This window comes from Pundamilia nyererei, unplaced genomic scaffold, assembly GCF_000239375.1.
Source record: "Pundamilia nyererei isolate P.nyererei 1_Seehausen unplaced genomic scaffold, PunNye1.0 scaffold00570, whole genome shotgun sequence".
Classification (NCBI taxonomy): domain Eukaryota; kingdom Metazoa; phylum Chordata; class Actinopteri; order Cichliformes; family Cichlidae; genus Pundamilia; species Pundamilia nyererei.
The window spans coordinates 109,067-120,186 of NW_005187971.1; the positions used below are offsets into that span (position 1 = coordinate 109,067).

General features: G+C 42.2%; 1 protein-coding gene across 2 annotated transcripts in view; it reads left to right on the forward strand.

The window, feature by feature from the left end:
- Positions 1-903: 903 nt before the first annotated feature.
- LOC102197941 (uncharacterized) overlaps positions 904-11,120 on the forward strand; it is a 16,464-nt gene continuing 6,247 nt past the window's right edge. For both annotated transcript variants that reach the window (XM_005754464.1, XM_005754465.1), the window contains exons 1-7: positions 904-1,202; positions 1,900-2,756; positions 2,892-3,072; positions 3,702-3,841; positions 9,429-9,994; positions 10,119-10,392; positions 10,505-10,700. In XM_005754464.1, the coding sequence (XP_005754521.1) occupies positions 1,934-2,756; positions 2,892-3,072; positions 3,702-3,841; positions 9,429-9,994; positions 10,119-10,392; positions 10,505-10,700 (2,180 nt within the window). In that variant the 5' untranslated portion in view covers positions 904-1,202; positions 1,900-1,933. The remainder of the gene's footprint in view (positions 1,203-1,899; positions 2,757-2,891; positions 3,073-3,701; positions 3,842-9,428; positions 9,995-10,118; positions 10,393-10,504; positions 10,701-11,120) is intronic.

Genomic DNA, 11,120 nt, shown 5'->3' on the forward strand with positions numbered 1-11,120 from the left:
TATTCTACTGTATATAGTATTTTATTTTATTCTATTCTGTACAGTTGTGTACTGTATTTATTCTTATTGTATTCTAATTTTTGCCTCATAACTTTTGCACTGTCCACTTCCTGCTGTGACAAAACAAATTTCCCACGTGTGGGACTAATAAAGGTTATCTTATCTTATCTTATTTTAGTAACTTCTCTGTTACTTTTCTTGAAAGTTAAGTAAAGTTTATTTATAAAGCACTTTTCACAGATATGTAGTAATAATACAAACTATGAATAACTGCAATAAAATATAATAGAAAATCAATAGATAGATAGATCCAAGTTGGTGTTTAATTTTATACAAATTATGTTGTTTATTTACATTTGGAGGGCACTGGCTATATATGAATATAATGATTTATATTATTTGAAAAATGAAGCAACCTGGCACATTATTAAGCCGGGGCTTTTGTTGTGGGGGTCAGGGGCCCCATGTCAGTGGTCTGCTTGGCCCAGTTGGTGATCCAGCTTTGTATTCATCTCCCCGTGAGTTTTTGTTATGCCTATGCCCAAAAACAAATAGGAGCTTTATTGTTGTGCATGAGGCGTATATAACTAGATATACCTGCTCAGCTTTCTAGTCCACAGAAATGCTTGTGAAGTTGTGCTTTTTAATGAACTTCTCTTTAAAAGACAAACCAGCAGTAAACAGTAAACCTGGCGCTGGGAGGGACTTGTGCTTTCATTGAAGTGTTACTGAAGCCACTCTCCCCTAGTTCACAGAGCGGGGTCAGGGGCCCCCTTCAGGTCTTTGAAGGCGTCTTTCGCGGAAGATTATTAGGCTGCAGACAGTCAGTCAGACAGACATATTTACAGCATTCACACACAGCTGCGGACTAATTTTGTTTCTTGTTTTTTCCTTCCTGCTAGCACTGCGTCTCTCTGTTTCTTTCTTTATTTCTGTTTTTTTTACTGGCGTTTTGTCCTCAGCTGCGACTGGCCTGAGCCTCCCTGGCAGGCATCATCCCCCTCAGTCAGTCTGACCGCCCACAGCACGGTGGTGTCGGAGGTGGGGGGAGAAAGTGCTGCTTTGTGAATGACGGGAGCGGCAGAGCACAGAAAACAAACTTTAGCAATAATATTTCCGACGGGGAGGTGATTTTACATCCACTCGAGAAGTTTGAGCTGCCGAACCAGCGACACCTGGACGAAGAGGACCGAGAAAAATCTGTAAGTCGCGACGCTTTTTAGGACCTTGTGTGGCAATGATAGAAATCAGATTGACAGCCTTTTTTTTTTCTTCTTCTTCTTCTTTTCGACGGAAAGATGCATGCATAGCAGCCTAACCGTGACCGGAATAACTGCAGTGAGATGCGAGATAATTTGGTGAAAGAATTTAACTCCACAGGCGTTTTTCCCCTCCTCTCTCCAACCAAGAAGAGTGACTGCCGTGCAATCTAATGTAGTCTCCCTAACACACATTTTAAAAAAAATTAATTAAAAGCTAATGTTAAATACTGTGAAGATTAAGCTTTAGATTGACTCAGAAATGGGATAAGTAAATAAGAAAGGCTGGGAAGGCTGATGCCTCTCTCGTATAGTTCAAAGTATATGTGGCTGTTTAGTTTCTTAATCCCATTTATTCACTTGTGTGGCATTTCATCGTTTCACGCAAAGTTTCCTTCTGCTTGCCTCTGCGTTTCGCAACAATTCATGACTCATTCAGAAGACGTGCATTCCCACTGTCACCATGAACGAAAAAAAAAAATACACTCATAGAGGACTCATTCATGATATTATGAGGCTTCTCCTCAAGTGGTGAACAACTGTGAAATGTCACTCAGTCTTATTAATACTCCTTAACTAAGTTTATTTCACTGAGGAATGCAACTGGTGGTCTCCCCCCCTCTTTTTTTTGTCTTTGCAGAAGCTTCCGAGCTGCTTCAGTGAAGCTGTGAACCATGGCGGTCGGTCTAGCCTGCGTTGCCTGTTTCTGCCTGGTGGTGATGGTTGGAGGTGACCCCTGCCTCATCATCAGCGAGATCAATGCTGACAACCCAAGACTGGACACCACTGAGTTCGTGGAGTTGTATCACACCAGCGGACAGCGGGCCCCGCTGGACGGGTACACCCTCGTGTTCTATAATGGAAACGGAAATATAGCCTACAAGGTGCTGGACCTCAAGGGCCACAGCACGGATGACAGAGGTTTCTTCTTGGTGGGCTCGGTGGACATGCTCCCCAAACCGGCCATCCTCCTGCCGCCAAACACAGTCCAGAACGGCCCGGACGCCATTGTCCTCTACCGCACACCTGCCGCTCGCTATAATGAGAAGATGAACGTCACGGCTGTTGGGTTAGTGGATGCCGTCGTCTACATGACCCGCCGTACTGGAGGTGCAGAGTTCCTCGCGGACATGCTCACGCCCGGGGAGCCGGCTTTCGTCGAGGATGAAATGGCGCTCGAGGGGGACGAATCAATCGAAAGGTGCCTGCTGTCTGAAGATCGGTGGGGCTTTCAGGTGTCCTCACCCTCCCCTGGTCAGCGAAACAACTGCACCCCTCCTACTGCTCCGTTGACCATACCTTTAATTACTGAGCTGAAGCTAGGCGGAGGGCAGGTGGAAGGGCTGGTGGAGCTGACGGAGGCTCCGTCTGCAGGTTCTCTGGTACTGGTAGTGTGGGATGGGAAAACAGACCGGGTCAGTGTCAGCGTGGACGTGGATGTGGACACCTCCAGGAACGGGTTGATCTCTGTAACCATAGAGAAGAGCTACATGAAAGGTCAGTGTGTACTGATCCAGTGGCTTTTTTATTGTAGTTTAAGCTTATTGTTTGTGGGTCTAGGTTTCTTCTGCTTTTGTAGGTTTGTCATGTGCGTTGGTCATTTTTCATTCGTCTTTTCTTATGGCTTCTCAGGAGATGAGTCTGGGGCAGTGGCCATTTACAATGGAAAAGCTACAGACTTTCCTGTAGGCAGTCCACTGAGCCAGATACAGCCTCTAGATGCATTTGTGTATGCCGGACCCGGAAACAAGCCTAGTGCCAACCTCACAGAGACTCTCATACCGGGCAGGCAGCCGTACCAGCTCAGCAACAGGCAAGACTTGTTGACAGTTTAGTGTTTTTTCTCGATTTTAAGCTCAAAAGTAAAACTCTGAAAAAAAGAAAAAATATAAATATATTTGCGTGTGTGTGTGTGTGGATATTTTGACTGTCAGCAATATTCTGTGGTTATTTTTGAGCCAGTAGTTTTGTTGTGCAACATGAGGCTGAGTCACTCAATGGAGGGAAGAGGGTCAGCTTGTGACCAGTGTTCCTCTTTTCTTCACTGTGTGGTCACAGCAGAGCTGTAGTGAAAAGTAGCCTTTGACTTGTGCTGATATTTGCACTTGAATTTGAACACTGCATTTCATTAACACGTCCCTGATAAAAATATGACCGTGTTTTAGAGCTGTTTTAGCTCTGTGTGGATGTACTTAAGTGCTCTGAGCGGATGAATGTATGGTTTACGTGGGAATTCTGACCTACAATCACAGTTATCAAACTTTATGGGATTAATTAGGTCCAAATTCCAAATGACATTTTTCTAAAGCCAAAAATGTCTTAGCCTGATGGAGAAAGTGCATTTAAAATTTAAGGTTTTATTATTGGGTAGCATCAAGAGTTAAATGTGTTTGCCCATAGTTAACTATGATTGCTCTTCATATGATTTCTTTATTTTGTCAGTTTGAGGGAGGGCGGCTTCTATCTCAGTCGCTGTGGTGTGGCTACCTGGGCCAGAGACCCTGGCATCTTCTGGGAGGCTCCACAAACTCCTGGGCTGCCCAACCAGTGCCCCTGGCCAAAAATCTGCCCTCACAGCAATGGTAAGTGTTTTGAATGCTTTCCAGGCATGCATGCATGTTTTTGGATTATTCTAATGGAAAATCTTAAGTGTCGATTATACTCCATTGCAGACACACATAGCTGGAGTCCCGATGGCGATGTAGCAGTTCCTGTTATACTTCTTCAAAGTCCACTTTAGGTCTGCCACCTGTGGCATGTGCATATTTGGTGTATTGTTGCTGGGTCTACAAATTCAAAATAAAACTATGTAAAAGAAGGTGAACAAAATCTAGAAAAGACAGCTCCCATTTAAGCTGAACTAAGGAAAAATTGAAAACTGTCCTGAGACTGGTTTTGGAAATCACACATACCGCATCCTCTTAGTTAAAGAAAAGGAAGAGGAGTATCCTGGTTGTTGTCAGTACACAGTTCAAAGGCCAGCCTGTGTGATGGTATCTGGGTGCATCAGAGCACATGGCACCATTAATGCTGAGTGATACAATCGGGTAAATAAGCATTTGATCCCCTGCTGAATTTGCAAGTTTCCTCGCTTTCCAAGAAATGACCAGTTTCATTTTTTATGGTTGTTTCATTTTAATGGAGAGAAACAGAATATCAACCAAAAATCCAGAAAAAAACACATTAGATAAAACTTATAAATAGATTTGCATGTTGTTGAGTGACATAAGTATTTAATCCCCTAAAACCCAGCCAGAATTCTGGCTCGTACAGATTTATTACAATCAATCAATCAATTACAGATACTCCCGATCTAAGCTCCTTATGTGTATAAAGGACACCTGTCCACAGAATCAATTTCTTCCACCATGGGTAAGAACCAAAGGATGTCAGGGACAATACTGTCAACTTGCACAAGGCTGGAATGAGCTACAAGACCATCAGGAAGAAGCTTTGTAAGAAGAACTGTTGGTGCGATTATTCAGAAATGGATGAAATGTCCATCAGTCGCCCTCAGTCTGGATGCAAGATTTTGCCTCATTGGGTGATGATGACTGTTAGAAAGTTGGTGGATCATCCTAAAACAACAAGGGAGGAGCTTAGTTAGAGATCTTGAAGGCAGCTGGGACCACAGCCACCAAGAACACAAATGCAATCCATTACGCTGAAATGAATTGAAATCTTTCAGCACCTGTGAGGTTCCCCTGCTCAAGTAGGCAGATGTACAGGCCCGTGTTAAGTTTACCAGTTAACATCTATATGGTTCACTGAAGTCTTGGCAGAAAGTGCTGTGGTCAGATGAAGCCAAAATCAAGCATCAACTCCATCCGTCGTGATTGGAGGAAGATAAATGCTAAATATGACCCAAAGAGCACCACAGTCAACGCCCCACAGTTATGGTTGGGGCTGTTTTTCACAATGAACCATGTGCAATAAAATCTTAGACAATAAGCTCCTTCCCTCAATCAGAACGTGGAAGATGGGTCATGGATGGGCCTTCCAGACCCAAAATATACCACTGCAGCACCAAAGGATTGGCTAAAGAAGAAGCACATTAAGGTTAGTGACTTGGCCAGTCTTCAAGCCTCAGTCCTTTAGAAAATCTGTGGAGGGAGCTGAAACTTTGAGTTTCCGAGTGGCAACCAAAAAAACCTAAAGGATTTAGAGTTTCTCTGAAGAGGAGTGACGAACTACAGGAAATGTCTTAGCGCTGTGCTGCCAACAAGGATTTCTCCTTGTACTTAGTCATGCTTTGCTTGTGGATCAAGTATTTATTTCACTCAGTGACATGGAAATCACATTTTTTTCTTTATATTTGGTTGATATTCTCTTTCTGTCCATTATGATTAAACAGGCCATAAAAATTTTAGTTCATTTCTTTGAGTGAGCAAACTTACAAATTCATCATAACATGGAATAATTATTTTCCCCATCGTTTATAGCCTGCAGGTTTTAAACTGCCAAACTAAAAAGACTTATTTTCAGGTAAAGGCCTGATGCCACCAAACCACATTTTGCACATATTCCAACAACATGACTCCAGTTGCTAAACTGCGCTGGTTGGAGTCCAGACCTTAGTGCGTCGTGAAACAATAACATGACAAAAGAAACAAGGTTGGATTCATGGTGTATGAAAATCCACGAGTCATAAATAGTAGAACAGACATGTGAATGTATTTATGAGAGAAGACTTTTCTGTGTAGTAAATAATGCAGCTGGCTAAAAATGCTTCATCCTGCTGCTCACCCACCAAGTTTTTGTGGTGCCTTGGTGTGTGGTATCGTGAGGATTTGCCAGTCTCTTCACGCGACGAGTCGTCACATGCACCATCCCAACACAACTGGCAGGAAGGATATCGGTTAGCAGCTTTGACTCCAACAGATGGGAGTGCAGCAAGAAGACGTATTGCCATAATAAAAAAACATCCAATGAGTGTCCGTGGGAAAATCTGTGTGAGCTGTTTGCAGGGAAAGACAGTTTTTGATTGTTGAATTCTTTGGCACGTGTAACATAAGGCACTACATGCATAGGCATGCAATCAGGGATGCTTTCAAATTGATTTTTTTTTTTTCTTTTTCATCTCGTCGCAGGAATTTTCCCAAGGAGACGATGAATTTGGTTATTCAGAATTTGCGTGCCGTTAGAGTTGTGACCAGACGTTGATGCAAACGTTGAAATATTATGTTGTTTAGATAAAACTGGAAATGAAAGATTTTATGTAGATCATGTGATTAGAGGGAAAGCTCAGGAGAAGCTGGAGGTTTATTATCTTGTCTTATGTCCCAAGACAATAACCTAAAGCTCGAAGTGGGATTGTTGAGCATATGTGGCTCAATCATTTCTGATTCTCATGTTTTGTCATGCCAACATGTGCCTTTGATTAGCCGTTATGCATGTTTTTGCAGCAGGGTTGATTTAAAAAAAAAAAAAAAAAAATCTATCGGTCTGTCTGTCATTTATTCAAATGTTTTAATTATTTTTTTAATTATTATTTTACTTGTTTTAATATTTTATTGTTATTTTAGTTTATCTTTATTTGTATTTTCAGTTATTTTTTATTATTAAATATTTTTGTTAAAGGTTATAAGAAAATGGAAAATTGAATGTCTGCTTCACAGGTTATACATAAAACCAAAAAAACTAAATGTCCCACTATTTATAGGAGAGAATCCTTTAATAAAAAAAGGTTACTGCTCACAAAGAAAACAATGCAAGAGTTTTGTCTGTGCAGCTGTTATGCATTTACTTAATTATGACCATGGTGATTCTTCCTCAGGCAGAGATTTGGGTTGTTTATCCTCTGTGACAGTGTGTGGGAACCGTACAACGCCCGCCACTTTGCACATACTCTGTGTGGTGGTGGCTGCCTAACAAATGCATTGTCTAGGCATGCCTTCACAACCGTTAGGATCAGACAAATAAGAAAGAGCTTTCAAGGAGTTTGTAATTAGTGAGGTCGCAATAATGATAAAAAATCAAATCCATTTCTTTAAGGCCCTAAAATAATTTCAGTTAATCGCTGCTAAAAAAAAAGACAGAAAAGTTGCTGAAGTACTCAAATTACCAAGTGAATATGAAAGCAGTCACACTATGTATGGTGGATGATTTTTTTTTTCTTTTTTTGGGGGGGGGTGGTCAATTTGTTTCCTGTTAAGAGTTAAAGTTAGAACTGTAGCCAGTTTGATTGACAGGCATGCAATCATGGCCATGTGGCCATGTGACCTCACCTCATGAGTCACTGAACTGATCATCTCTATTGTGCTGTTGCTGCCTTTTGTAGCGTTTTTATGTACTTGCCTGTCAAATATTATGGCTCGCTGTGTGGTACATCCACATGGAACGTGCTAGCATTAGCTAATAACTTAGCAGTGCGTGTCCTCATCCAAATACGGTCAATTCTGGCTTAAAAACAAACAACAAAAAGCCCTGTCATGGTGGCAACAAAACATTGAGGCTTAAAAATCCAAATTTCAGAAACTAGTAGGTAATGTCATGAAGACTGGGTCCATGAGCTGTAAATGTAGTGCATGAGTATTTTTCCACAATAACATATCACTAAACTGTAAACTACAATAAATCAGAAAGTGACACATCCAAGAAGTTTAATTAGATGTACACACGTAATCAGACTTTGCAGGAAAGTCGTGACGGTTATAATGATCAGCAACCTTGTGCTTTTTCCATTGTTGGCTGTCATTGGTCAGAGTTCAGTGAGGTGTTTGTATTTCTGCATTGTGAACTTCCAACCTTCTCAGTGAAGGTCTTTAAGTTGGTTTTAGGGTAAATTAGGTGTTTGCATATGATGATTAATAAGGCAATGAAGATATGAGTTGGTTTTATGGGATATGGCTTTTTATTCTATAGTGGTGGAGCTGATGGATGGAGGGTTTTGTAGCCCCGAGCAGTGTTCTCATTGAGCACCCAGATGGCCATTGGGAAGAAGCTTCTCTTGAGCCTATCCATGTGCATCTCCGGGCTAAAGTAGAGCTTTCCTAAAACAGGCAGCTATCCCGGTGTTTGGGGAAATATGGTCCTCATTAATAAATGATACTGTGTCAGTCTTATTAAGCATGTAGTGCTACAAAAATTCATGTTTTGGTACTTCATTGCAGAAGTCACAGTTTGGGACAAATGCAGATATTTTCAGTTTCAGTGTTCTGTTGCGTCCCTAAATGATAACCCACTGCATAAATATTGCATGCGACACACAAACACACACACACACACACACACGATCAGCTAATATACTTGTTTTTAAGTTTACATACAAACGTGTTAAACCCAAAGCTTGTCTCTCCTCTACATCACATCAGAATCATCTTTCGCTGCTCATGTAAAAAATATCAATAGAATCTCTCATCTCAAAACAATCAAATATTTTCAGACTGCACAACCTATTTTATCATGTTGGAAACCATTTATGTGTATTATGTAACACTGGCTGTCATTTAGGTATTAATAGATTGTAGGTTAGGTCTTATTAGCGACTGCTGCAGTAAGTGGTGTAGAAAATAGTGACTATGAATCTTGCGACTGATATATAATAGTCATTAAAAAAGAAATGTTTGTGTTTTGAATAGAATTTTTATAATTCAGTATCCTAATATAAGCATGTACAAGATTTTGAAGACTTTATGAGATATGCTCTGAATGTGATGCCAACAGTTACCTGTCCAGGTCTGCTGTTGAGGGAATTCCTCTTCATTTGTGGATGAGTGAACTATGAAGCTGTGCAGTGTGTCTGAAGCTGATGAACACATCAATTATTAAATGCATAATAAATATGTTAAGGACTTCCTTACATGTGTTTCCATTGTGCTCTGAGGTGCAATAATCTATTTAAGAAGTTTCATATGTTTTATCTGGAATATTTTTAACATTGCTCCGTAGTATTTTCCTTCTGAAGCAGCTATGTGATCAGTTTATGTTTCCATTAAGGTTGTTCAGCCCTATGACAAATCAAACCATCTTGAATATGATGACAAACGTGATCATGAGATCACTAGTAGTAGAGGTGACATCATACTTTTATCACGGTGTTATGTTTCATGATTGCGCTGTATGTGGGAGTTTAAGAGGGGACGTCGTCAGCTGTAGGAAAACATCACCTTGTTGCTGAGCTGCAGTGGCCTAATAAATCCCTAATAAATTCCTCCTTTTATGCTCCAGTGGTTCCAGGAGGCACAGACTCGCCGCCTCACCTCCCACCCTGGGGCAACACTGACTTCCTGATCAACGAGCTGAACACTGATACACCCGGCGCAGCTGAGGACGGGGAGTACATCGAGCTGTGGCACCCATCAGGCCGCCGAGTCTCCTTGCAGGACATCTGGATACTGCTCTTCAGTGCGCACAATAACAAACCGTACAGGGAGATCAGCCTGAGCGGACACTTCACCACCTCCAAAGGGTATTTTCTGCTGGGCAGCGACAGGTTGGTGCCAGCCCCATCGCTGCGCCTGCCTCCCAACACCATCCAGAACGGACCAGATGCTGTGGCGCTCTATCGCAGCCCCTTCGGCCCACCGTCGGCTGCGCAGAGGGGGATTCCTACTAAAGGCCTGCTGGATGCTGTGGTTTATCGACAGAGAGGGTCAGACAGGGAGGCACAGGAGCTGAGTAAAGCTCTGACTCCAGGACAGCTGCCACTGCTGGAGGACCCGGAGGTTCTGCCTGGTGATGAGGCCCTTAGCCGTTGTAGAGGCCTTTACCCCTATGACCTGTCTGCTTTTTCAGTGAGTATTACCATTTCAGACAATAAAGCACTAAGTCAGGATTGGGTGGTTTATTATCTTTTCTGTTTTGTCACAGACATTTTTGAAGTTAATATAGGTCTGCATCTTGTGTCATCCCGTGTAGGTGGCTCCACCAACCCCTCTGAGGGAAAACAGCTGCCCTCGCCCTCCTCCTGCCCCTGACGGTGTGGTTATCAGTGAGGTGGCTAGCAACCACTGGACCAATCACAGCCAGCAGCGGGCCTTTGTGGAGCTTCACGGGCCACCTATGACAGACCTGCAGGGCCTGGTGCTCTCTGTGTTTGACCAAGAGCGTAGTGGGACCGTCATTGCCCTTCCCTTGACCGGATCTATTAACCGGGACGGATTTTACATCATTGGAAATGTCACCGGTGCAGGTGAGAGCAATTGAAGATTTTCTTTCTTAAAACCAACCAAATCTATTTGCCTCTTTGACTCGCCTCACTTTTTTTTTTGTCTGTAACCGGTTCACCTTCTCTCTCTGCATAGATCAGACCTTCCCAGAGGGCTCCACAATTCCCGGGCGAGGAGCTGTAGTCCTGTGCTACGACCTATTCAGCATCTGCAGAGCTGGAACTGCTCTGACCAACTCCAGCCTCAGAGATGTGCTTGTGTTCAGTGAGAACCGGCAACTGCTGTCCTCTCTGTCCACCACCAGGGGGAGACAAGTAATCCCAGCTCTCAGGTACACACATGACTCAACACATGAATCACACACTTTATAATTAATGATGCCGCTCAAAACCACAGCTTTGTAGAGATATTTCAAGACTTTGTCATTAAGACAAAAGATGTCCTTATTCACAGGAAAAAAGATCCAAAGAACATAAAACAACACATTTAAACACAGAAAGTAACCATTTATTTAGCCTTTTCATACGTTTTAAGTAGGCATAGCTGCCTCCATTACTTACTATACAAATATAACTCAGTGAAATATAACCATAGAAACCTGTAGCAAAAATGTTTCCTAATCACAGCAAATGCCATATTTGATTAATCAAAGTCTGTCAGACTTGTCTATGATTTGATCAGAAAAAAACATTTCAAACATGCGTCACTTCAGGTAATGGGAGCTGTGAAAGTAGGAAGTGAAAGTAGAAAC